Genomic DNA, 18,992 nt, shown 5'->3' with positions numbered 1-18,992 from the left:
TTTGCTCCACCAGTGTTACATCATGAGAAGTCAAAAAGCTCTTAAACAGGACGAACCTCAGTTATAGGAATGTGCTTGTGTCTGAACTCATTCCATTAAATCAGTCACTCCTCACCAACGGAGCTCATATCCAAAATGAGTTTACTTTGAGAAACTCTTGCATTTGACCAAACTAGGAGAGAAATACCTGCTATAGTAGAGGGGATTGTATGTTATTTTGCCTCCCTGAACATATTTAGGTTAACCACACATAGATGTAAACTGAGTAGATCCTTATTTCAAGGGTTATTAACACTGAGACATATTTGCTCCAGCATACCTTGAGTCACGTTTGTAATCCTCTTATTTCTTTCTACTGCCACTGAAATATATGGACCTTCTTTAGGTATTTCACACTAAAAGCTGGAAACAAAGTAAAAGTGGTTTTGAGTCTTTCACTTTGTCCAGTCAAGCGCTCCTCCCAAAACACTTCATTCTCTAATCCTTTATACAGTTGTGTAAATTGTTGCAAATACTGTGGAGTCACAGCTCTTCGTGTAATTATGCGTCATGCGTGGTTCACAGGCTGGTGTTGAAGTGGTCAATAGCTACATGGCAGAGCTGTGTGTGGTGCAGAGGAGGCAGGAGATGACTGCTGCCCCCCTCACTTCTCCACTCAGCCCCCAGGAGAGTGGAGAGGGAGAAGGACTGCATGGGGACTGTAGCCTACGGCTGCACAGCGAACGCTTTTTCTCAGCGCTGGTTTGGAAATGATCTTACAAACACGCAGCTAAACCATGCAGACTCAGGCCATTTAAAACCTTTTATTTATGTTAAGTAAAGCTCTTTCGTGAGTTGCAGTTACAAGTGAGTAGAAGCCTGCTATGGAGGACCTCTTGAGTCAAAATGAGTCTGAGCACTGACAATGTCACAAACTTGTGGAAAAATGGTTCCTCGGAACTCGACGGGACTCCGGGCGCGTCCTCCCAGGTCAATTTCACCAACAGCTCCGGGGGGAACAACACGGAGCACAGCGAGGTGGACCTCACCCGAGCCATCCCGCTCGGCTTGGTACTGGGGGCTTTCATCGTGTTCGCTATCGCGGGTAACATCCTCGTCATCCTCTCGGTGGTGTGCAACAGGCACCTACGCACCCCGACGAACTACTTCATCATCAACCTGGCCATCGCCGACCTGCTGCTGAGCACCACGGTGCTGCCGGTGTCCGCCACTCTGGAGATCCTAGATACTGGGTGTTCGGCAGGATCTTCTGTGACATCTGGGCGGCGGTGGATGTGCTGTGCTGCACCGCGTCCATCATGAGCCTGTGCGTAATATCCATCGACCGCTACATCGGGGTGAGCCATCCGCTGCAGTACCCGGGCATCGTGACCGAGAAGCGGGCTCTGCTTGCCATGCTCGGCGTATGGGCGCTGTCTGTGGTCATCTCCATTGGACCTCTGTTCGGGTGGAAGCAGGAGCCATCGCCGGACGACACGGTGTGCCCGATCACCGAGGAGCCGTTTTACGCGCTCTTCTCCTCCCTCGGCTCCTTCTACATCCCTCTCGTCGTTATTCTGGCCATGTATTGCCGGGTGTACATAGTCGCCAAACGGACCACTAAGAACCTGGAAGCCGGTGTGATGCGAGAGAGGATGAACTCCAGTGAGCTGACCCTCAGGATCCACAAGGGTTCTCAGGTGCAGGAGGACCCCGGCGGCACCGGCAAGGGCCGTGCGCACCAAGCGAGAAGTTCCCTCACGGTGAAACTTCTGAAATTCTCCCGGGAGAAGAAAGCGGCAAAAACTCTGGGAGTTGTGGTCGGCATGTTTACGCTTTGTTGGCTGCCCTTCTTTCTCGCCTTACCCATAGGTAGGTCCAATGGGTCGCCATTACTTTGGTCTATGATACTGTCATAAATAAAACCTGTTAGGCCAGTTAAAAATACAACACCCAGCCCCTTTACTCACAACCCATTCCAATTTAAAAAAACTTTATGATATTCAATAGTTGAAAACACTTTCCACAAAAAAGACATTTCAGTCTTCTAAATGACTGTAAGAAGTTAAAAATGAGGCCTTTAAAGGCTGCCGCAGGCCTTGTAAATCATATCTATAGCTGGCACTGGGAAAGTCTCATGGGTAGCATTAACTGCTCTGAACTGTCACCAAACTTATGAGTGGGCTTTGATATACTGTAGTGGTCATTTTTTAATGCAGGAATAAAAAATAACACCATCCATATGTTATTGCAGCATTCAATATATGGCCAGTGTAGGAGTAGATTTGTTATTTCACTGACTTCACAGCTTCTGTTTATGTAATTAAGTTATTTTGCATCATATTTTATGATTAAGATTTGATTTGAACAAAAATAAAAATGTTTCAATCCTGCATCATTTGCTCTACAAGCCAAAGCTAACATTATAAATTCAGGGCCCATAATGAGGGACAAAATATGACAATGAGAAGAAATTCTTCACAAGCTTATACAAACATTGTTAGAATAATCTTTGCATTATTCCCTGATTTTAAGTTAACCTGTTGCTGCCAAGTTAATTCAGAGACTTGTGGGGCCTCTCAGGGTTTCGTGATGCCACAGAGACAGGCAAGCCGCTGTCATGGCTGTTTTAAAAAAAAACTGCAGAGGAAATTAAACTATATTCTGTGGTGAAATGCTCATGCCGCAGGCTGTGTTGTGGTAAGGATGTTAAGAAAACACAAAACTTCTTTTTTTCTTTTTTTTAGTGATGGAGTCCGGACAAAGAGCTCATTGAAAGTTTGAACTACAAGCATGGCTGCTGTATTTTAGATATTAGTTTGCCTGATTCTCTGATTGTCAGGCCATTGATCCATTGTGGCATTGTGGGTTATAGTTGTATGGGAGTGTGTGTTTGTATATCAGCATGTGCCTGTGTGTACATACATTTCCAGTGTTTATGGGAATGTGTCTATGCCCCTGCCTTTAAGCTGCACCTCATCACATCCTCACATGGACACACAGACACACACACACACACACACACACACACACACAGGGCAAGATCATTATGCAAGGTGACATAGCAGGGATTATTTTGACTCAAGCCATTCTAGATAACAACAGTGTGTAACAAATGTAATTTAAAGATCAGAGAGGCTTTAGAGAGCAGATACGGGGGGATATGAGGTTCAGGAGGGGCCTGTTTATGTAACACTAATCAACAAACTGCCAAGAAACCCCAGAGGGTGCATTTTTTCTGTACAATCTCTGGTGCAGCATACTGATGCATTGTGACAAAGCACCATACAACCTTATTTCATGCCAGTTTTTAACTGGCCTTAGAAATGCATGAAAGAAAAGCACTCAGACAAGTCCAGCAGTCTTCTGGCGGGGAATTCCACATAATGCATCAGCTATACATCCACTATGTCAAAGCAGGACACTGAAACAGCTCTTTTCCCAACATTAGACCCTCCTCCACAGCTCCAAAAGGAGATTTGTGGTAGATGTTGTTGTTTTTCAGTTTAAGTTTGTGCCTCTGCTCTCTTGTGTGACTCTCATCTGGACTTCAGTAGTTCTTGAAGTCTGATATGGGCAGTAGCTCTCCCCTCGTGTTGCTCGAGTGTTCATTAGCCTCCACCCACAGAGTGGGATTTCCTGTCTCACACTTGTTATTACCTTGCTCCTTCCTCTGCACACTGTCACTGGTATGTAAGGGGGTTTCTGGTTCGAGGTGTGTGTGTGTATGTGTGTATAAGAGTGCTTAAAATGTATGCACGATAATGCTCATGAATCCAAGTGTGTTCACATGCATTCTGAGTGTTTGAGTAAATGTGGCTGCACCTGCCACCCTCCTCTATCGTCGCCAATTTTTAAAGAATTAAGAGCTTGCAAAGATGAAACTGAGGCTGCCAGCAAAAGCCACTGTGACCTTAGACCCCTAGGGCCTCAACCTGATAGCATATTCAGGTTAAAGAAATATATGAACTCGCTCCTTCACAACTGATCAAACGTATCTGATTCAAATTCTATAAATACCTTGTTTTTGTTTTTGTACATAAATGGCAAGCATTCAGCTACCAGTCTAGTTTCATTCCTTTTCAGTGTCTCCTTATACGCCTTTAACTTGGAGCAAAGTAAGGTATGCAGACTTCAAGATTATAAACATTACATCAAAGTTTTTAAGTTAGTGTTACTCCAGGCAAAGTTCCTTGGACACAAATCAGCCCAAAACTTCCCACACACTCAGTGAGCGCAGTCTAACTTTGTCAGTAAAGGTGACATTTCTAAATTTAAAGTAATTTCATAACACATTCTTGTGTCACATTCTGAAAAATTAACAATGTAACATCTTAATTACACAGTAATAATCAGAGGCTTGACCAAACAAGGTTTTTTTAATTGCCAGACACAGTGAAAGTAGAAATTCTTATATATTTTCTATTTGACGGCACAGTTTTATGTTTGATATCAAGAATGTATTTTCATTGAAACTCTTTGTCACCTTTCAAACTGCACCAGTCCCTCCAGCAGGGCTCTTCTACAACAGTATGTGGAGCAGCTAAACATCGTTCAGACACAGAGAACTTTATTCAATAATTCAGTTCAGATAACAAAGTCTCCAAACATTGAATGTAAATGTAAACATGATATGTTTATGGGAATTTTGCACAAACAAATGTTTGAATTTGGTGTTATAACCATAGTGCAGTTCAAAAACAAAATGATAATGTCTGATTTTTTTAATGACTAATATTGTATTGATTTTGACAACAAACAAACCAAAAATAAAATAAATATTTAGTTTAAAAAATTTAGTTTATAGTTTACTTACTGTAAGCACATTATTTCTTCAAATAGCACCAGAAAAAGCATCCAGCAAGTGGCTCCACAGGCCTCTGAATCAACTTGGCACACAGACCTGAGAACAAAGAAAGATGCATGTATACAGTGAATATGGAGTTAAAGCTGCAACTAACACATTTTCATAATAGATTATTCTCCCAGTTGTTTTCTAGATTCATCATTGATTTATCCTTTGGTCTATAAAATGTCAGGAAAAAGTGAAAAATGCTAATGGTGATGTCTTCATGCTGCTTTTTTTTTGTTTGAACAATGATCTAAAACTCAAAAATATTCAGTTTACTACAATGTAAGCAGCAAATCTTTATATTTTAGAAGCTTAAACCAGTAATTGTTTGGCAATTTTGATTGAAAGATTTTAATAAATAACCGATTCATTGATTATCAAATGTGTTTCTTGTCCATCGACTAATCGATGATTGTTTCAGTTCTATATTCAGGTTAACAAAGACAATAAAGGCAAGATAAGGAAACATAAACATAGAAATATTATAAGCATTAAAGAATTGTAATAAAGTGTAAAGAAAACATGGAGAACACAGAAGACTCAGTGGAGGGATTTGTCTACATTTAGGTGTTTCAATGAGCTGGTTTCTCTTATCTGCCGAAGACAAATCATCAGTCCTCGGGGGATACTCGTCTTATTTCATTGCACACATTGTCCCGCGGCTCTTTAACACCCAGCATAGGCACTGATGTCCTGTGAAGGCCTCGCAAATAGCAAGTGGTGCAAGCAGTGTGCCCAAACCAACAGTTTGTTTCCGTGTATATGTGTTTTTGGAATAGATTCTATGTCTGTGTGCATGTTTTCATTTCTTTTGTTACTTGAGCTGGCCAGCCCCTATGATAATTGAAATGGTTTTTGAAGGGGAAAAATAATGAGAGTGCTAAGTGTCAGAGCGACGACGACAAGAGGAGTTGAGCTGAGCTGGAGGGGTCAGGAGGCACGGGGGTGAAAGAGAGGGACCCTGAAATGTCAACCCAATTTTCCAGAAATAGCTTCATGCTATGGTTTCATTTAAAGCAATCTGCAAGGGCAATAACACGTCTGTCCTTTTAGATCAAGACATATTAATCATATTGGATGTGTTATGAAACAGGAGGTGTGAGTTTTGGAGAGCAGATGTGTGTGTGTGTGTGTGTGTGTGTGTGTGTGTGTGTGTGTGTGTGTGCGCGCGCGCGCGCTCTACATGGCACAGAATAGGCATCACTTCTTCCAATTAGTGAGAATAACAGGATGCTTTGTTTTGTTAAGATGTTCCTGTGTTTCATAGTGAGATGTGTGTGTGTGTGTGTGTCTGTCCTCAGGAAGGAGGTGCAAACATTTCTCTTAACAGAAGGGGCGAGACCACCAACAGTAACCCTCCCACAGTTATCTATATATACTATTGTCTTACAGCCGAGCCCTCGCATCCTCTGCCGTTAACACCTATTGCTTTCAACACAAACACTCTTCAAGGGACAAAAATGGACCACGTTCACACAAAACTTAACACAAACATGTACCATATCTGGGTACAGGAAGGTCTAATGTCAACCATATTTCTCCTCTGCAAGGGCCTGTAGATGCTTAAGGGACCCTACCTTGGAGCCAGGCAGAGCTGCACAGTTGTGTTTGCCCTTGCAGATGACACTATAAATACATATAGCTCATCTGAGAGGTTTATAAATGAAATGCAGATTTGAAGTTACTACACAGTATTGTGTCTCCAGCATCTCAACTATTAAGTAAACCATTTCCTATTGCCGATGCTACAGTTCTGCCACTGAAAATGCCCATTCAACCCAAACATACATGTCCATATTTCTGTTATGTAAAAGGAAAAAAAGAAAAGAAACAGATAACTTTAAAATTTGTCATCACATGGAAAAAAGCTGAAAAAACTGCAAAGCTCTTGTACCGGGCGTAGTGTCAATTATTGAAGAAAATAATTGTCTGATAAATGGACAATGGAAAAAATACGTAGTCGCAGTTCTAGCACAAAGGAGAAAATTATTTATTAATGATTTAACAAAGAGACTGGATATGCTGGTTTCTACTCAAGAGAATTACATTTCAATTTATTATTCTAGTTATACCGTCATCTAGCGTTTGTTGATTAATCGGTCAATCAACATACAGTAAAATTTACTGATTGGCTCAATATCATATTAGTCAGTTATCAAAAGCATTTGATGGCGAGAGCCTTACAAACACTTAGCTCAGCTTGTTTCTTTCTTTGGGGTTTTCTATGTTTGTGTTCTGCTACACAAGAATAAGACTTGTGATGCAGGCAAATATCAATATTTGAAAGTCAATTAAAGAGAGACAGATGAAGGGAGATGGAATGAGAGGAAGAGACAGGGAGAGACATTGCCAAGTATTAATTCCCCTCCATCGCACTCTGTATCCCAATCACAGGCATAACTCCCAGGGTTATGCAATCACACTTAAGTGGATGTCAAGAAGCAAAAATAGCATGTGAAAATACCAGCCACTATGAAAAGGGAACCATTTATCTACAGTACAGGAGGCCAAGAAGACAAAGTGAGATAGCCTTCTCTAGTTTTAACACACACACAGCTTGTAGTGCTGTCATTTAGGAGCCACTCAGTTAAATGAAAGCTGGAAGTGACATTTCCTCATATTGTCGCACAATCACTTTCCTTCAGGATAACAAATTGACTGGGGCATGTGTGTGTGTGTGTGTCTGTGTGTGTTTTCTCTGAATTTTGAATGGAAACATAGACCTTCTGTGACTTCAAGTTTGCAGAGTTGCAGGTATGTGCACAGGTTTTTGTGGTCTCAAACCAAAGCAATGTTGTGGATCATTTATAACTCATTGTGGACAAAGCTCCCTTCAGGCTGTTATCATTATGCAGGCATTAATACATTTCACCCCGTGGCTGTGTACTATATAATGTATCTTGTACCGGTTTTAAAAAATTGTTAAAGCTGTTGATCTGATATTCATGAAAAAGCACGCTGTCTGCCTGTAATAACTTACCAGAGGTAATTTCACACTTCAAAGCCTGAGATTATAGTGCATCCTCAGTCTCTCCAGGAATTATATCAATTTAAGAATGTGGGGGTAGCACATCTACCTACACACACAAATGTCTTTCTTTCTTTATTAATCTCACACTTGCTGTGAATTCCCTGTTACCCCTCTCACCTCATTAGCTTGTAAGATATTCTTCCTATATTTAAGCTTGGCCACAGGAAAAAAAAGCACCAGAAGGGTGGATTAATGCAGTTTAACAAGGCCCAAACTCACTCATTAGCATACACGACAAACCTGCTTCAGAATCCTTTGTATATTTGTCATCAGGATGGTCTGTAATTGTGGAGCTTCAGCTGTGTACATGTACTTATATTTTGCACAAACAACGCTACTTGAGACATCTGCAATAGCAAAAAATTTCCTCCATAACCTCTCACAGAGAAGGTGCCATTTCATTTCAACTAAAATGCCCCTTTGCGCGAAGCCCCCATTGCATTTATCTAAAAGGAAAATCAGGGTCACTGATTATTTTTTTCTGTATTCACACAAACGTCCTCCAGATGAACTGTGACAGAGCAGCTGGTATTTCTTTAATGATAAATAACCAAAGGATTGGTTGCCCTCTCTGGTCTTTTGCTCTTCTGCTTCACATCCTGTATGTAAGCAGTCTGACTCCTATGTTATTCTTAAACACTGCTGCCACCTACTGGGCAAAATATAACCTGCTGTCACAGAGAGGATCAACAAAGCCAAAAGAGAGACAAACACTCATGTACTACAAGCAAGGATGCTTTGATACTGCCCAGATATCAGTCATGATGTAACCAAACCATATTAAATACAGTTTTTTCATCATTATCATTTCAACTATCAGTGTTTTCAATATAAGTTACACTGATTGCATCACAGCAGGCTGGCAACTTAGATTTTAGTGTAATTCCTGCCCTCATGAATTCCTTTGACTTAATTTTCTCTCTCTGTTCTACTGTTGCTAGGGTCGTTTAATGTGAACTTGCGTCCACCTGATGTCCTCTTCAAAGTGATCTTCTGGCTGGGATACTTCAACAGCTGCCTGAACCCCATCATCTACCCTTGCTACAACCGTGAGTTCAAGCTGGCCTTCATTCGCATCCTAAGATGCCAGTGTCACCAGCGTAAACGACCCGGCTGGAGGGCGTACAATTACCGTTCCTCCAACTTCAGCTCCTCTGGACACTCACGCAAAGGCTCAGCTGACCACAATTCCAGCTGCTTGAACGGCAGCCAGCGTACTCTGCCCTCCTCAGCCAGTCCGAGCCCAAGTTACCTGAGCAAGTGTCTCCCACCTTGCCCTGAAGGAGAAACATTATACATCTGGGGGGCCACCACCCCAACTCCCTCCATACCCAACTTGCTGCCTGGTAGCCCCGTAGACTGCGAGCAAGTAGCTCTGAGAGGGGAGATAATGGGAGGGAAACCAGCTGAAGAGACAACCAGCAGCATTTTGTCTTTCTCCTTTGGGAAGAATCGAGACAAGCGAGGGATCAGCAAAGACAGCATTGTACCTGATGACAAGGTGTGACTGCTGAATCTTACTGAGATGTGACTTGTTCATTCCTTATAGGGATTAAAGTCACATTTCACAGGTTTGCTGCTTTCACTGTACATGGTCCCATGATCATTCATCGGTCAGAGGACTGTCATTGTCATTAGTGGTGAATGTAAGGAAACTGTGTATTGACTATGCTGCTGATTCATTCTCTATTTTGTATGTTACTGTATCTGTGGTTGACATCGACAGGAAGATTTCTTTCAATGGACAGCAAAGAGACAAAATTACTGTTGGCCACCCTCTTCAGGACTGAAGACACCAGTGCATGCATTTTGATTAAATTAAAAACACATTCGTTGGGAAAAGGACACATTTTCAGAAAACAGTCTTACCCAACCTTCACTTCAGTCCATCTCTGCCCTGTAAAAAGACTGAACATGACAAAGAACTTGACTTGTGTAAAATGTGTGATAAGACAAATGATCACCTTTCTGTTGCAGTCACTTGATATCTTCATGGTATGTTGTGGAAATTTGTTGTGCGCACAATCATCAGATATCTTGTTTGTATGTTTGATGTTCAAAAAGTTCTGAATATCAATATTAGAAATGTGATCGATATATGAATAAACATAGAATGTTGCTGAAATGCTGCTTAGAGGCAAACCCTCTCTTTGTGTATCCTGTATACATTCTGGATTTGAAAAGAACACTTTTAACACCATTATAATATAATCGTCAGAGATGTTAAAGTCAATCTGATGATAAAAGACCAGCAATGGGTGTCATTTGTTTTGAGTGGGGATGTGTCCCGGGTTCAGAGAGGGGCGCAGGTGTGAGTGTTTGCGGTAAAGAGCAAACATTAGGTGTTATTTAGAGGAACATTTCCAGTGAGAAGAGATTATACAAGGGTTTATTGCTTCTACAGACACAGACCTTTGATCACGACTCAGCCAAGAGACATTCAACTGTATATACCTACCTGTTCACTTACCTCATGGCCCACTGACTCCCAGTACACATCAGTTAATCATTTACTCCTGATGGGCTTTGTTATGGCAATGGATCAATACCGGACATATGCAAACACACACAAACAGACGGACTGGTACACATCACAGGACATGCAGCTACATATGGTGAAGGAGCAGAGAAGGGTTTAGATTAACCAGCAAGACATGATCACTCTGAAGGGAAAGGTATCCACTTGAGCGGCCGATGGCTTGGTTCTTCCTTCATCATGATTTCCATGCCAGGGACTAACACCTCAGGCAACGTCAGCCTGACTTCTGACAGCAGCGATTCTGCTTTATTTCATGCCACCACTGTTAATGTCTGTGTGCTGTGCCTGCTCCTACCCATCCCCATCTTTGCCATCATGGGAAATCTTTTCATCATGGCTGCAGTGGCACGCTTCCAACATCTCCGGACGCCCACCAACGCCTTTGTGGTTTCCCTGGCAGTGGCGGACTTACTGGTTGCTGTGCTGGTGATGCCTTTCAGTCTGGTGCGTTCCATCAGCAGCTGGCATTTCGGGCGCCACTTCTGCCGAGCACACTTCTTGCTGGACGTCACTCTCTGTACATCCTCCATTTTTAATCTCAGCTGTGTGGCACTGGACCGATACATAGCAGTGTGCGACCCGCTGCACTACCCTGCCCGAATGTCTCCCAGACGTGTGGCCATGCTGCTGCTGCTTTGCTGGATTCTGCCTGTGGTCATCTCCTCCCTTTGCGTCTCTCTCGGCATGTACACTCAGCCGCCTTTTGATGTGGTAGGCAGCAGCACACAGCAGGATACTCAAATGTGTCTGGCCACGTTTCATGTCCCCTATGCTTTTGCAACCTCGGCTGTCTCCTTCTTCATTCCCATGGGTTTCATGCTGTTTGCCTACGGGAAAATCTTCAAGGCCGCCCAGAGACAAGCGAGGTGGATCCATGCAATCGATCACCATTCTGGGCACCTTCAGATGAACCAGAGCCCCACGAGGACTGCTTCCACTAGACGAGACCAGTCTCCTGTGGAAAGATATTCTCTGAAGAAGGAACGGAAGGCTGTTAAGACACTGGGGCTGATCATGGGGGTCTTCCTAATCTGTTGGCTTCCTTTCTTCTGTGTGAATGTGGTCCATCCTCTGAAGGGCTACAGCACCAGCCCTCTGGTCCTGGAGGCCTCCATGTGGCTTGGATATGCTAACTCTTCTCTGAACCCCTTCCTCTATGCCTTGTTTAATAAGAACTACCATCACATATTTGCAGCCATGTTGGACTGTGGGCTTTTGGGGAGGCACTTAAGAGCCAGTTTGGATTCCTCACTTTTTGGTAGACAAGCACATACTGTTGTTACCTTGGAGACCATTTCAAGATGATCATTGTGTATTAGCCTGATAATGTTAACTTTTAAGTTACTTTGCATAACCACTCAGTAGCAAGTTACTCATCTGTTGCACCGACAGACAGATTTAAGAATGGTCAAGATATCGTGATATCTTGACTTTTAGTTCCTAGTGTGGGTCAAACACTTGAGCGTACATTTCCCACAATGCAGTTTAATAGTGTCTTTCATTAGGATCTCCAGTCCTGGTAAACGCCCACGTCTTTCAAAATACACACCTTGAGTTTGTCACGCATGCTTTCTGTTTTAAACGTAGTTTCAAGGCCAAAACAACCCTGATGACATCACCAGGGTTAATTTTTCAGCCGTTCCAAAGCTCCCTTCTGAATCACAGATATTATAATGCTGTTTCATAGCGTGAGTAATACTCCTTATTAGGAAAAGTTTTGTAGCAATATAACTGTATAGAGTGATGACCTAAATTATATACAACACCAACATTTAAAGACTAAAAACTGATGAAAGGTTTAAACACACTTATTTAACTAAATAAATATAGCTCGTGCCATCTTTGAGGTGCCAAAGAAAGCACATTTTGTTGTCACAGAAACTGTTGCTCTACATGCACTTTCTCAGTGAGTTTGGACGTGGTAGAGTGATTAGTAGTTAAATAGACTGGTCAATATATATATTAATTATTTTGATCATTTTTACTATTTAGTATTGTATTTGCCACTGCTGCTGTTATTCTTTGGTATTAAGGGATAATTCTGGGCCCTATTTTTTCATATCTAAATGACTAATAGTTACAAAAGGTTTTAGAATTGGTCCAGCTGGTTTTTAGTGGATGTACTTTTGACCAAACGTTTACTTTTAACAGAGTATTTCTACATCGCGGTATTGCCACTTTTGCTTAAGTAAAAGATATGAGTAGCCTACTTCTTCAAAACAATAAAATAAAAATCAAGCATGTATTTTATACTTTTATGCAAAATACAACACTGTTACTTTTTTTTAAAAATATTTCTCTGTGCACTACACTAGACAAACATTTGATGTCAAACCAAAAAAGATAATAAAGGTCACTCCAGCTCAGGCACTTTCCAGGGACTGAAAGACAAATAAGATAAAGGCCTCATTACCACTGACCAGCTCTGCTGAGACAGACATTACCTGGCTAAACAGATATGCCAGAAGGCAACCTCAGGTCACTCAAAAAGTGTAGGGTCTCTGCTTTGAAGGTAAGTAAAGATCTTCCTGCTGGCTTCATTTCCTTTCCTCTTCACCATGTCGATGAGGCAGCGTGCCATATCTGCACGGGTATTGTTCTCCCTAAGTATCGCGTCTTTCTCCCTGCCATTCAAGACACGATCTTCTAAAAGGTCATCCAGCAGATGTTTGAAAACTTCTGTGGAAAGCGTTTCCACAATTTTAACACTGGCAAGCTCATCATCTAGAATAATAACATTATCCTCAACAAATACTCAATTCTTTGATGAACAATGAGCTTAAAAAAGATCCATATGAGCAAATATATTTTTCAGTGAGTTGAGCATCCTAATTGAAGTTCTAGCCGCCTCCATTGTGCAGGGTTAACTGCACAACTCTTAAAAAGATATTTAAAAATCTCAACGGATAAAACTGAAGACGCACATTGGACAGTCAAAGTAGATGTAGCAGGACCAGAGACATCTTTTTTTATTCCAAAACCTGGCGCATACATTACTCACAATGCAGCTCAAGAGCCGACAGTTAGGTCAGAGATTCATGTGTTATGTCAATAGCGACTAATGTAGCCTCAAGCTCCCAGCTCCCCCACCCCAGATTATCAGATTCCCGCATCTCCCTCAAAGGTCACAAAAGGCTTTACACAACTTTTTCACTTTCAAGGTTCTGTGAAGAATACTATTTCAATGTATTAATGTTTGTGGTGTTTGTGTGTATTTAACTGAATTTATAACATACCAAGGTGATCACTGGGTTAGTGAAAGATCTACTTATGACTTATTCAAACAATTGCAGCTCTTCTAAATACTCATTACATACTCACTAAGTCATACCTCAACTCAATCTCACCAGTGCTTTGATAGTCATCTGAAATAAAAAATTGAATAAAAATTAGACATTTGGTTGATTTTGTGGTTTTATGTATTGCATTCACACGAGACACTAATGCATTTAGCTAATTAAGGCTGGTATATATGTAGTGTAAACATACACACAAACATCATAGTATTATTCTATAACCACTGACCTTTTTGAATTGCACAAGTTCACACTGGTCCAGAGTCATGTCTGAGTGTGAGTTGGAAGTTTCTGTCAGGATTGTTAATGAACACTTCACAAAAGTTCACTGCTATCATGTACGAGCTTTAATTTCTGTGAAAGAAATACATAAGGGGCGGAATTAGACTTTGTGCCTGGGTCAGTTTTTAAAAATGTGATAATTCCTACGTTATTTGTCAGATAAGGTAAAAAAAATGTGTTGATACTCTCAGACATGGAGCCAAAGAAAAATATACAGGCTAGTTTATCAAAAGCTGCAATTAATGAGAATATATCTATTTGCTTTCTTGCCATAAGTTAAAGATCAATTCCACTCTCACGTCTGTCCAGTAAATTGGATGGTGGTTAGTTTAGCACAAATACTGGTAAACCACTAGCCTTGTTCTGTCCAAGGGTTAATCCTTAGGATTGTCCATATGATTAATCCTTAAAAAACGCTGTTGAGGTTTTACAGGAGGTTAAATGCTGGGTGACTTCTTTGCAGAGTTCAGTTGACAAGATACAACATTTTAGTCAGTTTTAGTGGTGCTAGTAAGAAGATTGTTATTTTTGGACACAGCCAAGTTAGCTGTAACTCCTTGAAAGAAAGCACATTTCCTAAACGTTGTTTTCTCCCCAAATAAATGTCCTCATTATCTCCCAGGGATACCAGTTTAGCAAGATAACAAGATCAGACCTTTTAAGTCTATCAAATGAATAATTAACAAATGACATCTCTTGGCAATATGATCTTTGAAAAAACTGTTACATTAGATATTAATAGCATGCATATGCATACATTTCTGGACCACAATTCACTCAGATTTAATAGTTGAAAGACAGTTCAAACCATACTTCAGGGCAAATTTCTGCACTTTCCTTATTGGCTGTGAAGATGAAACAGTCACATATTCTGAGGGACTTCTCTGGGTATGGCTTTTGGATCATTTGTATCCACAGGATGACTCACCGTTTTTTTCACTGAAAAAAAAAAAGGTTACACAAGCCAACATTGTGTTTTGAAGTATGAATTAATATAGTGAGAGGTATATGAGATAACCTGTTGTAGAGCAGGATCATGAGGGATCAGATAAACATATTGTGTGAGGAATGCTTTGATGGTCCTGTAAATTAACACTTTACAGTTCATTTTCACGGGTAAGCTGGCTTTCATAAGGACTCCTTTTGGAGAGAGAAGTGGCTCAGACAGCTTTACATGGGATGGAGTGACCTCATACACTTGTTCCACGGGTCCATGTTCCAATATGTTCAAATATTATACATTTAAAAAAATATATATTGATTCAGTGATGCTTATTAAAATTAAATTCCACTTGTTCTTTACTCAATAAATGTAATTGTGCACAACTTATACTCTGAGTCTAGCAAAATACATTTTTTGATTAGATTTCCCTCGAATACTAAACAAAATTACAACTAGTCAACTTGAAATTAACAAAATGCCCATTTTCAGATAGTAGTCCTGAAAAAAAAACAAAAAAAACAAATACAACTCCATTACTACAATTCCAGTTCCCTTTATTAGCATCAAAATCTTAAACATCTGTCATTTCTACATTTAACAGACACAAAATAAGGCACATCTTGCATAAAGCTGAACAGACAAAGTAATTAACTGCTTGATCAAATAATTATCCAACAATTTTGATCAATTTGTTTTCATTCTGTTTTGCAATAATATTGACATTCTCTATTTCCAGATTCTTAATGAGATTTTTTGTTGTTAAGTGATATGAATCTCTTGAGCTACATAAAATTTCCTTTTACTACTCACTTGACTTTGTTTTGTGGGAAAAAGCGACTATGCATAATATTCCATGAGCAGTACTTCTACTTAATATTTACATTTATTCCTTTAGCTGACGCTTTATCCAAAGTGACTTACAATTGCTATATGTCAGAGGTCGCATGCCTCTGGAGCAACTAGGGGATAAGTGTCTTGCTCAGGGACACAATGGTGGATGTGTCACAGTGGAGGATTGAACCCGGGTCTCACATTAAAGTCTTACCCATGCGCCATCAAAATGTGGATTTAAATGTGGAATTTTTCAGAATCATAAGCAAATTAAGATAGCTAATAAAGTCCCACACTATGCAAATTGTTAAGTCAGGTAGACGAGGTAATGGAACAATCAGGGTTCAAGGGTGTCTTTTCGGTGACTTTATAAAACATAACTACTGCTGATGTGGAGCAGACAGGGAGACAGAAGCAGGGAAAAGGCAGGGTGTGTGTGCAGTAGGGCTGACCCGCAATAGTCGAAGATACGAAGGGCTGAGTCTGATTAGAATGTCAGTCCAAGCTTCGCAGCGATCATGCCACTTCGGCGATATGGAGGTCTGATTTTACATAGAACTGCCAGTTTTCTCCCAATAAGTTAATATACAGCCTATTACAATATACATTTCAACGTTTAATGCTGTAAATAAACATGTAAAAAGAATAAAACTTTCAATGTTTAAGAGTGCGTAAATAAATCCAAAATTAAAACCCTAACCCTGGATCGTCAGTGCGCATGTGTAGGCGTAGCATGTGTGGTGGCGGAAGAGAGGGGGGAGAGAGAGATAGCGAGAGCGAAAAAGGGGTCTTCAAAAAGCCTCAGTTTAGCTGGAAATTTACAGTGTAAGTTGAATGAATAGTAACTGCAGCTCTGCAGCTTCAAGATTAAGGCGGAGCTACCGTGTGTAAAACCAGGAGGACTATGTAAATCTTTAGTCGGGGACACCCCTACCCAGATGAAAAATCTTTTGCTCAGAATAGTCTTTTCTTTAACTCTTGAGAAAACACTAAGATCTCAATAGTATATCTTTTTGAGATCACTCCAATCTGAATTGTTGGAGACAAGGATGTGATGAAGAGAGATTGAGGTTTTGAGACTTAGGTAAGACAGATGGATACTGAATTGAGATTACAATAGGATAAATGAAAGCAAAAGATGAGATCTCATAATTGTATCTTTTTGAGCTCATTAATGTCTTGCTTATTGCTCCTAAAAACAGTTGGGAGCTCTGGGCAGATGTTTGTGAGCTTGATTGTATTACATTACTGTCTGTGCTTGGAGAACCGTGCTGGAGGCCCTGAGCTGGATTTGAACCCCACTGCCGCTGCGCCATCCAGCTAAAATTAACAATGAAGGACTGATTGTCTTTAAATAGAGTACAATTTTCCTTTACTTTAAAGAGGAGAAATACCATATCCACATTCATAATCCACTTAAAATTCTACTCAGGTAAAAGGTGTAAAAGTATTCCATAGTGAATGTACTGAAGTTTCAAAAGTAAAAGTGCTTATTCTGGATGACAGATACATGTTGTATCATGTTGTAGTTCTTGCGTGCATTCGGTCATTAATGAATTAATCTCTAAACATCATGTCAAAGTATTGGGTGTTCCAATTATGCTGGCTGTGACTTTAACCAATTGGAAAGCATGACATTTGAAAGTGTTTTAGTAATTATTTTCAATGTCAAAATTTATTTTATTTTTCTCAGTAACTTGTAACAGATAATTAACAATAAATACAATAAGGATTTGAAATTAAGGGGAGTAAAAGTACAAACCCCCATAAAAAGAAAATACTCAACCTCAACATTTGACGTGAGTAAAGTACTTGAGTAAAACAACCCCTAAGTGGGGTCACTAAGACAAAACTGAGAAATATCTTGGAGCGTTTTTTCTGATCCACATTCTGGAGACCGAAATTACACTTATTTAAGATACTGTAGAGATCTCATCTTTGAACAGAGTAAGACAGAGATGAGTTTCTGCTCCTGAGGCCAATATGAGAAAACTGAGACATATTTGAGAAGAATCATGAGATCCCAGGAGTCACACAGGAGTTTTCTTTGAGCTCTTTCTCTGAACTCATGGTCCAATGTTCAGGAGACTTAAATAAGACTAGAGATCTCTTGTTTTGATCAGAGTCAGACATAAATTAGATTTTATATGGTTGTTTCTCCTGAGATGAATTTGAGAAGTGGGAGAAAGGCCTTTGGTCTCATCTTGGTATTAATAGCAGCTTATTTGTGTCTAGGAAAAAAGAAGGAAACATCTATGAGATCTCATCTTGAATTTTGCTTTCCTATGGGTAGTTTGCAGTGAGAGACCAGAGGTAAAAGGGTGTGAGTGAGTGTAGAGAGAAGTCGAGGCAGGTGCAAAGCAGGTGCATTTACAAATAGAAATAATGTAAGATACATAAGATGGTATTTGTGTGGGGGATTGGGGGTCCTCCCAAGAAAATTATGTTTACCAATAAAGAAATATTGGAAATACTTAATTCCACATAATTGTGGAACATTGTTATTACCACATCTGTGAATCTCCCTTCTGTATTACTACAAGCATTTCAGTTGTATATCAAAATCCAAAAGAATAATCTCCACATTAACTTAAAAGGACCAACTTTAGTTTGCATCCCTAATTTGCTTTAACGTTACTAACCTCAGCTCCTCCGTAGTCAACACCATCCTCTTTAATTTACCTAAGTACAGGACAGAGCTGTAACCTGACAACTTAATGCTGATCTTATCCTCCACTAACTTTCACCGTCACTTTCCGCCGCTCTCTCCCTCAAAGTCACTCGTCATTTGAATATCTGTGGTACAATCCGAAAGAGACTTGCGGCAAAACATGAAAGCTGCCTTTTAGTCTTTGTAATCATAATACAGCGAATTATATTTGGACCAGAAAGAACTACACCACCACGGGAGGAAACATTGAGCGCTGTGGGGGCATTTCAATGAGCATTAGAGGTAGCGTTACATGGACGTTGGAAAATAATACCGTTTAAAATGATTTAAGACCTAGAACACAAACCTCAGCGAATTTAAGACTTCAAGGTCTTAAATTTTGAAATTTTAGACTTTAAGACCCTGCGGAAACCCTGCAGGACGTCTACCTGACAGGTGCTGTTATCAGAGCAGCTCCTTTAATCTGGAGGTTTCAGAGTGTTTTATTGTCCGAGTGACAGAAAGTGACGGGGAATCTCAGAGGATGAAAATATTCTGGCAGTAAAAGTACAGTGTCGGTGTGTCAGAT

General features: G+C 40.4%; 1 protein-coding gene and 1 pseudogene across 1 annotated transcript; both read left to right on the top strand.

Moving 5' to 3' along the window:
* Nucleotides 1-448: 448 nt before the first annotated feature.
* On the top strand, nt 449-9,991 carry LOC119889190 (annotated as a pseudogene).
* Nucleotides 9,992-10,142: 151 nt separating this feature from the next.
* Nucleotides 10,143-13,793, top strand: LOC119889191 (5-hydroxytryptamine receptor 4-like). Its single transcript, XM_038700107.1, has one exon. It carries the CDS (start codon nt 10,579-10,581, stop codon nt 11,704-11,706), a length of 1,128 nt encoding a protein of 375 aa, XP_038556035.1. The 5' UTR covers nt 10,143-10,578; the 3' UTR covers nt 11,707-13,793.
* Nucleotides 13,794-18,992: the final 5,199 nt, after the last annotated feature.

Source organism: Micropterus salmoides, unplaced genomic scaffold (genome assembly GCF_014851395.1).
Source record: "Micropterus salmoides isolate LMB-PRFRI ecotype aquatic unplaced genomic scaffold, ASM1485139v1 Ms_hic_scaffold_5, whole genome shotgun sequence".
Taxonomy (NCBI): domain Eukaryota; kingdom Metazoa; phylum Chordata; class Actinopteri; order Centrarchiformes; family Centrarchidae; genus Micropterus; species Micropterus salmoides.
This window is presented reverse-complemented; position numbering and strand designations above follow the sequence as displayed.